General features: G+C 39.1%; 1 protein-coding gene across 1 annotated transcript; it reads left to right on the top strand.

Moving 5' to 3' along the window:
* The first annotated feature begins 925 nt into the window (after positions 1-925).
* On the top strand, positions 926-1,744 carry LOC116136877. Its single transcript, XM_031422536.1, has one exon. The coding sequence runs from the start codon at positions 926-928 to the stop codon at positions 1,742-1,744; it is 819 nt and encodes a 272-aa protein (XP_031278396.1).
* The last annotated feature ends 14,944 nt before the right edge of the window (positions 1,745-16,688 follow it).

The raw sequence follows: 16,688 nt of genomic DNA, 5'->3' as shown, positions 1-16,688 counted from the left end.
AGTAATGGAAGTATCATTCCTCATGCGTCCCTAAGATACTCTCTCCAGCTGATTGTTGTAAGTATTTTCTTTACTTGTTTAGTGAATAGAATTAACTAATGTTGATTGAAATTTGTGTGAGTAAAGGGTATGGCTACGAGGCGTTCATGAAAGGTTAATAGGAGGGGCGAGGAGAATGTTAATGAAGCAGGCACTAGTGAGCCAGTAGCACCGACTACCAATGTGCCCCCTAATAGTGGACCAGCTACGTCTACCTAAAATGCTTCTGTTTTGGATTAGGCTTCAATCAACAGGATGATTCAGGCAGCCATTACTGAGGCCTTTAGGAGGGTTATCCCAGAGGGTATAAGTAACCAAGTGAACACAAATCCCTCAGCTCCAGTAGTTCAGCCTCAGCTCCAAATACCAGTTCCATCTCCAGTAACCGGACCAGTTATGCCAATGGATGCTACACCTTCTGGACAAGTAAAACCAATCTATAATCTTTCTCAAAAGCACCAACCTCCTGAGTTCAGTGGTTCAAATGATCCAGCTGTGACAGAGGAGTGGTTAGAGACTGTCGAACGGGCAATGGCCTTGTTTCCCATGAGTGACCAGGAAAAAGTCTGCTATGCTTCCTATTTGTTGAAAGGAGATGCCCGGGTATGGTGGAAGTTAATGGAGCATACCTATGTGACGAGTGCTCTTTCTTGGAATACTCTTTAACAGTCATATTACCTTGTTTCAATTCCGTGAACTCTTGAGTCTTTATGGATAACATGTCTAGATTGTTATAGCGGGTGGTCAGCCTCCCCAGACTTATAGTAAGGCCCTGGAACAGGCATTAAGAGCAGAGATTTATGTGAATAAGGAGTGGCGGATAGAGAACCCCAAGTTGGTGATTGGTAGTTCTAGTTCAGGCTAGACAGCATTTCAGAAAGTTGAAATGGGGAATTCCACTCAAGCCTCGGAGGACAAACGTAAAAGAAAGTTTCAGCAAGGATTTCAAAAGAAGGGTGGCAAGAATAAAAGGACTCCACAACAACAACAGAGAAGGAATAATCTTCCCCATTATCACAAATGTGGGAGGCAGCATAAAGGGAATTATATATTAGGGACCAATGTGTGTTTCAAATGTAAACAACCGCGACACATGGCAAAGGACTGTAAAGTTACTCAGGCTACTTCCCTTCAGACTGTTGGAGGTTCAACTGCCAAAGTTTACTTAGTGGCTCAAAAAGAAGTCGAAGCCAATCCATCTGTAGTTACTGGTCAGTTACAATTCCACTCTATCTCTTTATATGTACTGATTGATTCTGGGGCTACCTATTCTTTTATCTCATATGGTATTATAAAAAGATTAGGTTTAGAGCCTTGTAAAGTGGAACATGCTGTTAAAATCCAGATGCTTAATGGGGAGAATTATTTTGCTGATAAGTTGTTGATGGGGGAAACTATAGTGATTGATGGGCATGAGTTGAATGTTGATTTGATTATTTTTGATATGCCTGATTTTGATATGATTTGGGGAATGGACTTCCTGAGCAAATATGGAGTATTGATAGATTGTCTAAAGAAGAAGGTCAGGTTTAACTTAGATGCTGGAGACAGTTTCACCTTTGGGGAAGGTCATCTACACAGCCTGATGATAAGTGCAGTGAAGGCAATGAAGATGATAAGGAAAGGTTGTACAGGGTACATGGCTAATGTTGTGAATAAAGAAAAGTTTCCAAACTTCAGTGTTCGGGATGTACCCATAGTATAAGAATTCGAAGATGTATTTCCAGAAGATTTGCCAAGACTTCCTCTAGAAAGGGAAGTGGAGTTTTGTATAGAATTAGCTCCTGGTACGACACTAATATCTAAAGCCCCGTATAGAATGGCTCCAGCAGAGTTACAAGAGTTAAAGAAGCAGCTTCAGGAGTTGTTAGATAAAGGCTTCATTTGACCTAGTCATTCTCCATGGGGAGCTCCTATTTTATTTGTGAAGAAAAAAAATGGTTTGATGATAATGTGTATTGATTACAGGGAGCTCAATAAGGTGATAGCGAAAAACAAGTATCCATTGCCAAAAATTGATGACTTGTTTGATCAGTTAAAGGGAGCTTCGGTGTTTTCCAAGATTGATCTTCGGTCAGGCTACCATCAAGTGAGGGTCGCTGACAAGGATATTCCCAAGACTGCATTTCGAACCCGATATGGGCATTATGAATTTATAGTGATGCCATTTGGATTGACTAATGCACCAGCGGTGTTCATGGATTTGATGAATAGGATTTTCCATGATTGTTTGGATAAATTCTAGTAATTTTTATAGATGATATCCTGGTCTATTCCAAAACAAAGGAAGATCATGAAGAGCATTTGAGATTTGTGTTACAAAGACTAAGGGAGAAAAAGTTATATGCTAAGTTCTCCAAATGTGAGTTTTGGTTGGATCAAGTAACATTCTTGGGACATGTTGTTTCACAAAAGGGTATTGCAGTGGACCCCAGCAAGATTGAAGCAATGATTGAATGGCCAAGACCAAAGACTGTAAAAGAAGTTAGAAGTTTTCTTGGTTTAGCAGGTTATTACAGGAAATTTGTGGAGGCTTTGCTAAATTAGCTTCACTTCTCCACTCACAGCTCTGACAAACAAAGAAGCCCTGTTTAGATGGACTGAAACCTGTGAGAAGAGTTTCCAAGAATTGAAAAGAAGATTAACTACTACTCCTATTTTAACCATTCCAGAGGATGGAGTAGATTATGATATTTATACTGATGCTTCTCATAATGGTTTGGGGGCGGTATTGATGCAAAAAGGCAAGGTGATTTCTTATGCCTCTCGTCAACTGAAAGACTATGAAAAGAGGTATCCCACTCATGATCTTAAATTAGCAGCTGTCATTTTTGCTTTGAAGATTTAGAGATATTATCTCTTTGGGGTAAAATGTAATATTTACACAGATCATAAAAGTCTCAAGTACTTTTTCACCCAGAAAGAATTGAATATGAGGCAGAGAAGATGGCTTGAGCTATTGAAGGACTATGAATGTGATATTATGTATCAGCCAGGGAAAGCTAATGTAGTTGCAACTGCCTTCAGCAGAAAAGTCTCCTTAGCTCAATTAACTTTTTAGAAGCATTTGCAACAGGAGATAATGAAGGAGGGGATAGAGTTGGAGATTGGGAAATTGTCCAAAATTGAAGTTCGGTCTAAGTTGTTAGAGGAAATTAGAGAAAAACAAGTGGATGATGGGTTTAGTAAAGGAATTGAGCAGCAGTTGAAAGATGGCAGAGAATCAGAATTCTAATTGGTGAATGGAATCCTGAAATTTAGAGATAGAGTGTATGTTCCTCAGGATATTGAGTTAAGAAAGAAGATTTTAGAGGAAGCACATAGTACTCTTTACACTGCTCATCCAGGGAGTGTAAAGATGTATCAGGATTTGAGGAAGAGTTATTGGTGGCCAGGGTTAAAGAAAGATGTAACTAAGTATGTTACCAGATGCTTGGTGTGCTAGCAGGTTAAAACAAAACATCAGCACCCTTCAGGATTGTTGCAGCCCCTTAGTATTCCTTCCTGGAAATGGGAAGATATTTCTATGGATTTCATTTTAGGTTTTCCTAGGGTGCAAAAGGGTTATAATGCCATTTGGGTGATTGTAGATAGATTGACTAAATCTGCTCATTTCATTCCAGTTACAAACAAGATCTCCTCTGATCAGCTAGGTCGATTATATGTCAAAGAAATAGTAAGATTACATGGAGTACCTGGTAGTACTGTCTTAGACAAGGATGTGAAATTTATGTCAGTATTCTGGAGTAGCATGCAAAAGACATTGGGTAATAGGCTTAATTTCAGCATAGCCTATCATCCTCAGACGGATGGACAGACAGAAAGAACGAATCAAATATTGGAGGATATGTTACGGGCATGCTGTAATGATCACAAGTTGAATTGGTGTGACATTCTCCCTCTAGTTGAATTCGCTTATAACAATAGTTATCAAGCAACCATTAAAATGGCACCATGAAGCTTTGTATGGAAGGAAATGTAGATCTTCGTTACATTGGGACGAAATAGGAGAAAAGAATGCATTAGCTCAAGCTCTTGGTCCAGAAATGACACAAAAAATGATAGAAGATGTAAAGTTAATCCACGAGAGAATGAAGCAAGCCCAAGACAGACAGAAGAGCTATGCAGACCCGAAAAGAAAGGATATAGAGTTCCAAGTAGGAGACAAAGTGTTTGTGAAAATCTCTCCTTATAAGAGGGTGATGAGGTTTGGAAGAAAAGGGAAGCTTGCCCCTAGATATATCGGTCTATATGAGGTATTAGAGAAAGTGGGCAAAGTAGCTTACAGACTAGCCTTACCAGCTAGTATGGACTGGATCCATAATGTTTTCCATGTTTCCCTATTGCGAAAGTATGTTAGTGATCCTTCACATATACTACAAGCAAATGAAGTGGAGTTAAAAGATGAACTAATTTATGAAGAACGACCAGTTCAGATTCTGGATAGAAGAATAAAGGAGCTCTGAAATAAGAAAGTACCGCTTGTTAAAATACTGTGGAGGAATCATAATGTAGAAGAAGCGACATGGGAGGTTGAGCAAGATATGAAGGAAAGATATCCAGAACTCTTGAACTGAATTTCGAGGACAAAATTCTTATAAGGGGGGATGATTGTAAACCCCGCGGTATTCTTCTAATGCCTTAAGGTATGAAATTTACCTTTTCAAGTAATTTTCTTTTTTTGAATGGAAGGGTAAAATGGTCAATTTACATGTATTTCTAGATGTGGCCATTATAAAGTGTAAGAGGTGATGTTATTGAAGAGAAATGAGGGTAGAATGGTCATAAAGTTGATGTATATGGTTAAATGGCGTAAACGGTAACCAAGGGTATAATGGTCTTTTCATACAAATCCAATTGAAATAAGTATCCATAAAAGTGCACCAAGGGTAAATTATTCATTTACCTAATGGGATTTCTTAATTGTTAAGTGTTTTAAAGAAGTCAAATGGCATTAAATGAGTGCTAATTATTATGTTGTTGTAGAAATGACCAAAACACCCTTATATGAAAAAATTATGCCAAATGACCCTTATATCTAACTTTTATTGACCAATCACATTAGAGTAACAATGGAATAAATATTTACAAGGTTTTAAGAGAGAGTATTTGGCCTTGTACACACCAAATGTATCTTCTTCTTCTTCTTCTCATAAATCCACCATAAAAGCCACTAATCCAAGCATTTTATTCTCAAATTTTCTTAGGATTTCTAGTTGATTTTCAAAGGAGATCACCATCCACACTTAAAGAACTTCAATTTTAGGGTTTAAGGTGAGTTTTGAAACCCTAGTTTTTCCGATTAGCGCTCACCCCACGAAATGTTTTAAAATGTTTTCCAGGCAAGGATTAAGGCATGAAGCTGGAAGAGGATTCTGAGGGACGCTATGAGCATGAAGGGATGTTTTAATGATGATTGTTGAATGGTTTTGCTAGTATTTTGTGTAGTAATTATGTTCATATTTCATAATGCAACAAATCTGTCCATGTTCTATAATGGAGTAAATATGTTGTGTTAATAAAGGAAATCAAATTGCTAGTAAATTTTGTAAAAGTGTGTATGTTCTAGTAAGTATTACTATGGATTTCATAATTTACTCCAAGAAAGGAAACTATATTTTTTTACTCATACTATGAACTTAATTAAGAAAATATATATATATATGTTTCTAAACTACAAATTTATTCTTTAAATAGGATTTTAAAATAAACTTCTTTCCTAGGCGTGCGTTTTCTAGGTTCTCAATGGCCAAGGTATACTTAGGAAATACCCGGCTAGGGAGGGGTTTTACATAAATGGTCCGAACCCTTCATAGTTACAAGAGTTTACCCATTCGGAGCGGTGGAGGTGTCACATGAAGAAAAAGGCACATTTAAGGTCAATGGCCAGACGTTGAAGCCATACGTCCACGGAGTGATGAGTTGCAAGTCAATTCCCCTCTATAAACAAGCGCTTGACATTCCGACATGAGAACTTGAAAGAGTCGAGCTTCCCGACTATAAACAAGCGCTTCTTGGGAGGCAACCCAAGTGTTTTCCTTTGCTGTTGTTAATTTTTTATTCGCTTAGTTTTCTTATGATTGTAGATGAAGTCTAATTTGAGTGTTTTTGGGTGTTTTAGGTGAATTATCAAATCAAGGCGGAAAATGGAATTGTCCAGTTTTCGCCGCGGCGAAGCAAATTTGTGAAAATTTGGAATTCGAAAAGTCCCAGACTTCGCCGCGGCGAAGTATCTTTTTCACCGAGGCGATGCGTCTCTATATTTTTTTGCTGCGGCGAAGCAACTTGAGCAAAATTCATGAAGGGAAATTTCTCTACGGCGAAGAAAGTTCTTCGCCGGGGCGATGCGCTACTGTAATTTTTCGCCGCGGCGAAGAATTTATCTTCGCCGCGGCATCGACTGGGTTTAGTTTTAGGGTTTGAAAATGAAGAACTTCGCCGCAGCGAAACCTGGTTTTTATAAAAACGTGCGTGACCTTTCATTTTTTTGCAAAACTTTTCAAAGCCATTTGAGAGAAAAATTTTCCAACTTCAATCCAAAGCCCTCCCAGTGATTTTCCAGCAAAGTTTCTCACTCCTTAACCCTTCATAACACCAAAACAACTCGATCTAACCAAGATCTTTGTGAAAAATTGAAGAAATTTGTGGGTTCAAGAAATTGGGGATTTTGCAATCTAGGTGATTTTTGGCTAAATTGGTGGCGAATACTCCATTGTTTTGGTAAGATTTCAAGTTCCCTAAACTTTTAATCGCAATTTTTCGAGTTTAGATTTGTGGATCTGAAAATATTGATTGTGGTTGAGTTGTGAATTTTGGTGATTTTGTGCGTTAATTTTGTGTTGGAGGAAGTGTTGATTTTGCATTGTGTGATATTGAGGGGTGTCGATTTTAAATTCTGGAGTGTTTGGTTGAGTTTGGAAAAATTGTAGTTTGGGGGTTTAAGTGCAAATTTTGGAAGTGTTTTTTTACTGCAGGATTGATTGTGGTTGTTCATAGGGTGCTTAGGGTTGAATTTTTAAGTTGAATTTGGGAGTTGATTGACAGTTTAGAAAAATGCCGCTCAAAGTGTTGTCCAAGGGAAAAGGAAAAGGAAAAGGAAAGAAAGTGGACAACCAATTTGTGAGTGAGTAGGCTCGGACACGCTATGAAGGGGCAGCCCAAAGGAAAAATAAAGGATTTATCCATGAGCGTGGATTAACCACGAGCCAGGCTATGGATTGGAGTCAAGGGAGACGTTGGGAACTGTTTATGAGTGCACCTGCACAAGCGGCGGTAGAGCCGCTAGTGAGAGAATTTTATGCCAACCTTCCAGAGTGTAAATCTAGTACTGTGTTTGTGAGGGGTATTGATGTGGCATTTACTGCGAAGGTGATCAATGAATTTTATAACTTGCCTAAGATTGATCGGAATGACTATGCTGATTTTAGGAAGACACAGTTTGAGGATAATATCATTCTTCCGGTCATTACAAAACCAAACACCACTTGGGAGGTTTCAAGAAAGGGTAAAAAGAGCATCAAGGGAACTAACTTGACATCAGTGGCTCGGTTGTGGCAGTACTTTATTTGTGCAAGGATGATGTCAGAGACGCACTATAGCACGATGACGTATGAGAAGGCATTACTGCTCTATTCTATTGCCACAAGAAAGAGTATGGATGTGGGACAAATAATCTTGAACAACATTCGGCATGCAGCCAAACCAGGGCGAGGAAGTTACCCGCTCTCACATCTCATTACAGCTTTGTGCACTCGAGCAGGAATCGAGGTACATGATAATGAGCCACTTATCCATGCTGCCCCAATCCTCGACTCAAACTATTATCACAAGCACCTTGAACGTCCAAATGATAAGCAACCTAGCGTCGGGACAAAACGACAAAGAACCACACAAGGAGCTGCTACATCATCCAGTTCCGCAGCCACTATAAAGGAAATGATGCAGCAGATGTTGAGTAAGATGAAGAGGTGGGAACGTTGTCAAACATGGATCGCAGAACAAACCCGAATGATCTATAATTTGCAACAGAACTGCTACCAGAAGCTGAATATTGATACTTCAGCATTCCAATGGGAAGATTGGGATTCAGATGAGTGGATGGCCTCCGACATAGAAGAGGACGACACCGAAGGAGAGGAGGAGGCCGACGAATAAGCTGGAGCACCTATTTTGTATTTTGTTTTTGTTTATTTTATTTTGGTTTATTGTTGGGTATTGTGGAACTTTGAACTGATTTTTTATTTGTTTGTGGTTTGTTTTTGGATTTTTTTTTCGTTTAGTTTAAATTTTTGTTGAACTTTTTAGTTGAAAAGACGAGATTAGGGTTGTAATATTTCCATATTAGTTAGTGAATTTTTCTAATACAGTAGACACCACAGTTTTCAGTTGTTTTTATAGATTTTGGTGATGAAAAAGTCAAGGACCGGGTGTGCACACTGTTGAGCGAAACTTCAACTTCACGAATTAGTCAGGGAACTATCTCGTACTTTTACAGATTTTGTTTTTCTATTCCTAATTTGTGCATAATGTGGCATTGGGGACAATGTCATCTTTAGGTTGGGGGTAGGAAAAATTTGAGAATTTTTGGACTTTTTATTTTATTTTATTTCTATGTTTTGTTGTGTATGCCAATGTGAATTGTATGAATCAATGATGAGATTAGGGTTGTTGGGATTTTATTGTTGAAAAATGTTAAGCATTGCTTCAAGTTTATGTTTATTGATTGAATTTTGATTGAGGTTTGTTGAGTGGTTCAACCACCATTTTCATTTATTTCAGGATGCTTAGATTCATTTTATGTGGTTAGGTAAAGTTTGATATTGTTGGTGGATTCTAGAACCTAGTAGAGAAATGCTTGAGGCGAAATTCTAGGAATAGACATTGTTGAGGAAATGATTTAGGCATTTTTCAGAACGTTTGAGCCTTTCCAGCCAACCCATGAATGAATTGTTCCCTAGTCACCCACTTGAGCCTTATGAGATTATCATTGCTTTTTATTTTCTTGCAAACCAAAAATTGTCCAATCCAATTACCCTAAACACATAATCATACCCTTTAGGAGAATTTTGGACTTAATGCAAACACAAGGAACCTGAAGAGTTGTATGAATGAACTAAAAGAATAGTTTGGCGGTTGTGAGATGGTCAAGAAGAATAAGAGAGGTATTTAACCTCAATTGATGTAAAAAAATAAAAAAAAACAATAAAAATTTTAGTTTGAGAATTGCATTACAATAGCAACAATAAGAATTGTTCAGGGTTGAAGGTTGTTAAATGGTTGACATTTTAAGTGATGGTTGAGAAAAGAAGTGGGAGTTGGATTAAGTCTTAGTGTTTGCTTTAAGGAAACCAAATTCTTTTGTTTGTTTATCTTTATCTTTTCTTTTGGAGCCCACTACTGGAGCCTAACGTTACAAGCTTGCAAAGACCTTTTGATTCTTAGCGATGTCTAATCCTCATTAGTGGAGAGTAGTTCGATATTTAGGCTTATGGATTCTGCTGCCATTTGATAAACTTTACATTTCTGCATAAAATAATCCGGGAAGTCAGAAGGTGGATTGAAGTGGGGATCACCTACTCGGGGGACCAATAGAGAAAGATAGTCGATGCAATTTAAAACTTCTTAGAGTGTTGAACATTTTTCTAGTAATAATTTTTCAATAATCTTTGAGACTTCTGTAAATTCTAGGCAATTTGTATGTTGAGTTGAGTCTAATTTTTGTTTGTTCATTTCCAGTTTTGTTAACTTGTGTTTTGGTTTTTATTGTTTTCTTTCTTTGAGTTTTGTACCTGATGCTCGAGGACGAGCATGTCTTTAGTTTGGGGGTATTTGATAGTCCGAGAATTATACTGTTTTTATTAGGCTTTTAGGCCGGATTTTAGATACTTCTTAGTTCATTTATGCCTGAATTGATACTTAATTCTTTACATTTTGTGTTTCAGGCCAAAATGGATATTTTGAGCAAATGATGAGCGACTTGGAGTTTTTGGACTTAGAAGTAAGCGGATCTCAGAAGTTAGGAGAGTTCTGAAGCAGAGTAAAGCACTATGAAGCTTGTTTCCATGGGAGAGCATCGAAGATCGAAGATTCAAGCAAAGAAGCAAGCGGAGGGCAATTTTGTAATTTCATAATTCTTTATGAAGATTCGCCGCGGCGAAATGAGTCACGCTCAAGAGTTACTTTTACTTCGTCGACGCGGCGAGATTTCTTCTTCGCCGCGGCGAAGTCTGTAATTTTTCAGTTTCTTTAAAACGCACAGTTTCAATTTTAGGAAAAGTCTTAGGTTTTTGGGTGAGGTATAAAAGCAAAACTTTACCATTTTTAGAAGAGATCGTGTTTTCCTTAGTCTAGAGCAGCTTTTTCATCTTCTTAGTTTAGATTTGACAAATTTGTGCTGAAAAGTGAGAAGATTTGGGATTGAATCTGGTGGATTCTTCAACTAGGGGAGATCTCTTGTCTTTTCTCTCATTTTATTATGTTGAACTTTGTGTTTATTGTTTTTTTTTTTTTGCTTATTGTATTGATTTAGCTATGAACTAAGCCATTTTGGGTTAGGGTTTTGATGTAGTTTGGATTCTCATGGATTGAGCAATTGATTTTTATTATTTTCATATTCTATTGCATGGATTGTGTGGTTATTCTAGATTTATTGCTTTTAATTGATGAACATGATGAGATTGAGAAATGAGTCATGTTAAGCTTCTTGGGTAATCACCATTGTAGTATTGAATGCTAGAGATAGAGTTAAGAATCAATGAAATCAATCTAGGATTCTAGGTGCTTAATGAGCTTAGATCTATTAATCTTCAAATTGTTGGGTGCGGAAGTTTAATAGGGAAAAGTAGGAAAACATAGCCTGAGAAGGTATGTTTTACAATTTAGAGAATTCGATTTACAATCAATGCATGTGAATATGGAAATAGCATAATCTGTATGTTTAATCCATAGAGTCCGAATGAAGTCAAAACCCTACCCGTTTGTTTAAATTGATATTACCTTGTTTTTAATCTTGCTTTCATAATTTAGTTTTGAATATTTAGAAATTTCTGTTTTAGTTTTAAGTTTAATTTTCTCCCATTAATCCAAACAAATTCGATTGCTCCAACTTGAAAGCAGTAGAAAACTTAGTGCTTAGGAACCAATCCTTGTGGGAACGATACTCACTCATCACTTTATTACTTTGAGCGACTAGTGCACTTGCTATTTATGCATGTTGTAGTAAATACGCATCACTAAGATCAAGCATTGAAAGCCATCAGCATCATCAAGGAACTTTTGATAAGTATCCTTTACTTTCTAAGTGGCATCAGGATCAGGCTCAGCCATGTATGGCTTTTCAAGGATATACAATTTCTTTTATGATTTGAGTATAATCCGAAGATTATGATACCAGTCTGAGAAATTGGATCCATCCAACCTATTTTCTTTCTCGATTATAGGTCGTAGGTTCATAATGCTCATTTTGGTGAATCTACAATTGCAGAGAAATAAAGTCATTATAAAGTTCATTATTATTTAATATGGTCTTTTACTAAATGATGCTCCCACTATTTTACTCAAGTCAATAACCCTCACTATTAACTCGGGAAAGCCCGTTGACTTTCCTAGTGGACCGAGATCCCATCCTACCCATTTCAAACCTTCGCTTTGGCGAACAAGCCAAAATGAGTTGATTAGATAGGCCAACAAACTTAATCCACACCAGTTGATAACTCCTACTATCAACCTCAAATGTGAAAAAGCCAACAAGCCAATCACACAATCCAATGGCTCCAACCATTGTCTTCAAGTGTGATTCTCAGTATCAATAGAGTGGACACTACATGTCACCACATACACACAATATGTGTACTGCTCTACTATGCCTATGACGTGTTTATCAACCTTCGCTTTGGCAAACAAGCAAAACCGTCATTTTAAGTCGACCCATCACCATTAAGGAAAACTCCAATGCATTTTAACCTCCCACTGGTAGAAGTGTACCCTTCGCTTTGGCGAACAAGGTTTCGACAAACAGTGGTTTGATTAAAACCATGGTAATGGAAGGCTTACATGACTTAATATACTTTAATTGAGCGTTTGTTATTTAATGTCTCACCAGATTATTATCTTTGTTAGAATGACATTGTTTGGCATGTTATTCAACATTCAACCTTAGCATTCATTCTAAACACAATATTGAAATGTGCCGGTACATGGCCCAACTAAAACCGATTTTCTCGAGCCTAGAGGAATCGGTGGGTCACCTAGGGTTCCTGTAAAAAATATATTGAGTCTTCAAGTATGGTTGTCTCGTCCTTTGCTCCGTCTTTAAGTACATTACAAATACATCATACTAAATTCATAATAAGAATAATTATATAAAATTCTTTACATCAATAAATTTAGAAACCTCGATTTACATTCGAAGGGAATGAGATGAGAAGAGAATGTACATTGAGAAGAGGAGAAGGGCAGGACACGTAGGCCCTATTTAATAAAAGACAACCATACATACCCAAAAATTTTTAAACATTCACCATAGGTCTAAGGCTCATGTACCAGGCACTATGCAATATACGAACAAGTACATAGCATATATTTCAAAAACAATCAATTTTTGAAATTGGTGGGTTAATTATAAGTACCCCCTGACAATTTATAAATCTGTATTTGGTTCAAAAGTTTTTAAACTTTACAATTTGGCCCCTGCACACTCGGAAGTGTGCTCGCTGCAACGATGAGTTAGATCATTGTAGCGTGCGTTGGTTAACTTGACGTTCATGCTCAACATACGATCGTCGCGGCGAGCGTTGATTTCGTACAGCGCTTGTCCTAAGGATGATCGCCGTGGCGATGGTTTATATTGCCGCAGCGAGCACTGATTTCGTAATCAGCGTGAACGCCAAACACGAGGGACCTTCCTACCTCGATCCAAGTGCCCCCAAGTTTAAGTTTTGGGTACCTAGGAAAACCTTCTTGAGAACCAGATCGCCCACTTCAAAGTCTCTGTTTCTAACTTTGGTATTGAAATACCGTTTCGCCCATTGTTAATAAGAGGCGAGCCTTAACTGAGATTTGTCCTGATGTTCTTCGATGAAGTCTAACCTCAGGTGGAGTAGGTCATTGTTAGCTTCTTCTTCAAAGATTTCTTTTCGGAACGAACTGATTCCTACTTCGACGAGACCATTGCTTCATATCCATAAAACAAAGAAAATGAGGTTTCGCCCGTCGAGCTCCTGACAATCATTCTATAAGACCATAGAGCTTTCGGCAACTCGTCGGCCTGCTACTCACAGAAGGTCTTGAAATCTTCGCTATCGAACTACTTCCCATTGTCGGTTATTATCGTGTGGGGAATTTCAAGCTAACAAATGATGCTCTTATAGACAAAATCTTTCAGCCTGTTCGACGTTATCGTTTCCAATGGCTCGACTTCTGCCTACTTGGTAAAATAATCTGTGGCAACCACCGCAAAGTTAACGCCCTCTTTTCCTGAGGCAAGGGGTCAATAAGGTCGATGCCCTAGATCGCGAATGGCCAAGGGCTTGTCAGAGTGGTCAATTTTGCTGGGGAGCTCGTGGAATGTCTGTAAATCTCTAGTATCTATCACATTTGCGAACGTAGTCTATTGTATCATCATAAACCGTTGGCCAATAGTATCCCTGGCTGAGCACCTTGTAAGCTAGAGATCTTCCCCCTATGTGGTTTCTACAAATGCCCTCATGTATCTCTCTTAGAACATAATTTGCATCTTCGTGGTCAATACATTGCAGTAATGGTACATTGAACCTCGCTTGTACAGTCTGTCATTGACGAGCGTGTACCAAGCTGTTTTTGTGCAGAGTGTTCTAACTTTGGTTCTGTCCTCTGGCAATGTGTCGTCCTTCAAGTAGGCAATGATTGCATTCATCCAGCTATACCTTTGACTTATGGCCAACACCGGATCTTGTGAAGCGGAGATGCTTGGTTTCTGGAGGAATTTAATTGGGATTGAATCGGCCTTCTCGTTGTTCATTGCAGAGGCTAGGCGAGCTAGTGCATCTGCCTGCGAGTTTCTCTCTCTTAGGATTTGGTGGATGGTAAAGGATCTAAACTGTTTGAGCTCGGTCTCCACTTGCTGGAGGTAGAATGCCATCCTGTCTTCCTTTGCCTGGTATTCCCCAGTAACTTGATGGACCACGAGCTGTGAGTCATTATAGATTTTGATGGACTCTGCCCCCATTTCCCTAATAAGACGAAGACCTACGAGCAATGCCTCATATTCAGCTTCGTTATAGAAGGCGTTGAACCCGAATCTTACCGCGGCTCTGATTGGATCTCCATCCAGACTTTCAAGCAAAAGGCCCGCTCTTGCTCCCTTTTCATTCGAGGAGCCATCTATATATAGAGTCCATAGCCATAAGTCCTCACTTTTTGGTTTTTGTTGCTCGATCTCTCTCGAGGTATCTACCTTTGATGGGCTTGACTCGGCGTCTGGCTGATAAGAGAACTTAGATATAAAATCCGCCATGGCTTGGCCTTTGATCGATGTCCTTGGGATGTACTTGATGTCGTGCTGACTCATCTCCATTATCCACTGGATCATTCTACTTGATGCCTCGGGCTTCTGCATTATTTTCTTATAAGGGAAGTTCGTCAGCACATAGATGAAGTGTGCCTGGAAATAGGGTCGCAGCTTCCTGGTGGCAACAACAAGGGTGTAGGCGAGCTTTTCCATCTATTGGTATCTTGTCTCCGTGTCGAGCAATCTTTTGCTCACATAGTACATGGGCCACTGTATTCCTCCCTCTTCGCATACCAACATCGTGCTGACATCGGATTTGGATACTGACAAATATAGTAGTAGCGGCTCGCCTTGGATAGGCTTTGACAACAGGGGGCTTGTCCAAGGTGTTTCTTCAGCTCCTAGAAGGCTCTTTCACACTCCTTTGTCCACTTGAAACCTTTCTTCCCCTTCAAGGTCTCAAAAAATGGTAAACACCTGTCTGTGGCTCGAGAAACCATCCTGTTGAGCCCGGCCACACGTGTAGTAAGACTCTATAGCTGTTTAATACCAGTCTGGCTTTTCATGTCGAGCAAGGCCTGAATCTTCTCTGGGTCAACTTCTATACCTCGTTGGTTTACAAGGAAGCCTATGAATTTCTCGAAGTTCACTCCGAAGGCACATTTCAATGGATTGAGCTTCATTTGATACTTTTTGAAGATGTCGAACATTTCCCCCAAGTGCTCAATATGACTTTTGGCGACCTTTGATTTGATGAGCATATCGTCGATGTATACTTCCATGGAATGGCTGATTTGATTGCCGAATATCTTGTTCACCAAGCGCTGGTAGGTCGCGCCAGTGTTCTTGAGGCCAAACGGCATAACCTTGTAACAATAAATTTCATAGTCAGTAATAAAAGAAATATGCTCTTCGTCGAGCTGGTACATCGGGATCTGGTTATATTCCAAGTATGCGTCCATAAAGCTAAGTAGTGTGTTTCTCGCCGTTGCATCTACAAGCTGGTCAATCCATGGTAGTGGAAATCTATCTTTCAGACAAGCTTTGTTTAGCTCCATGAAGTCGATGGAAGTCCGCCACTTGCCATTCGGCTTCTTCACTAGGACTGGGTTAGCGAGCCAATTCGGGTACCTGACTTCCCTAATGAAGTTGATTTCTAGGAGTTTGTCGACTTCATCTTTGAGCGCTTAAGAGCGCTTTGCATCCATGGGCCTTCTTTTCTGTCTTATAGGCCGAGCCTGTGGGTCGAGGTTTAACCTATGGCATATCACCTTGGGGCTGATCTTAACCATATCAACGTGCACCCATGCGAATACATCAAGGTTCTTCTTCAGGAACTCGACCAGATCATCGGCCATCACTCTGCTTAAGTTGTTGCCAATCTTCAGTATGCAAGTTAGATCCTCCTCGCTAACACTTACTCCTATCAGCTCCTCAGTTGGTCCTGCGGCAGACTTCTCTTGTGGCTGCGAAGATCTATGGTGTCTTCTAGCGGTCCAGGGTTTGGCTTGGATTTTGCGATGATCATGGTTTTTGGGTGCGACTTTTTTTGTGCGGCATTATAGCCCAATTATAACATTCCTGTGATTCTTTGGTGTAACTCCTGATTGTCGAGACTCCCCCGGGAGTCAGAAATCTCATTGCTTGGACTTAGAACTCTAACAGAAAATGCAGGAAAAACAGAGCAAAAGAGAGAGAAAACTAAGATCTGTATTATTGATAATGATCATACATATACATGCGTAAAGTGTTTTATATATACATGCGAACTGCATGTATTTTGCATGTGCACTGTAACAGAAATAAAACTAACTCCCTAACACGTCATCTACAATCAACGGTTAGATTTCATTACTTCCTAACATCCCTTCATCAACAAAACGTCCACACTTCTTTACTTCTTCATTACATTCTAACATCCCTTCTTCAACAAAACCTTCTCAACTGATTAACAAACACATGAACATACTTATTGCTTTTATTGCTCGCTGTTCACTGTACTTCACGAACACGTGAAAACTCGTCACTACAAACACAGGAACACTTATTGCTCGCTGTTCGCTACACTTCACGAACACGTGAAAACTCGCTCCATTTCACGAACACTAAAAAACTTGCTGCTCGCTACGAACACAACACATGAACACTTATTACTTGCTGTTCG

The sequence above is a fragment of the Pistacia vera genome, unplaced genomic scaffold (genome assembly GCF_008641045.1).
Source record: "Pistacia vera cultivar Batoury unplaced genomic scaffold, PisVer_v2 Contig320, whole genome shotgun sequence".
Taxonomy (NCBI): domain Eukaryota; kingdom Viridiplantae; phylum Streptophyta; class Magnoliopsida; order Sapindales; family Anacardiaceae; genus Pistacia; species Pistacia vera.
This window is presented reverse-complemented; position numbering and strand designations above follow the sequence as displayed.

What these genes read in the sequence shown, in the direction of transcription:
- LOC116136877 (XM_031422536.1), top strand. Translation starts at nt 926, where the DNA reads ATGGGGAATTCCACTCAAGCCTCGGAGGACAAACGTAAAAGAAAGTTT.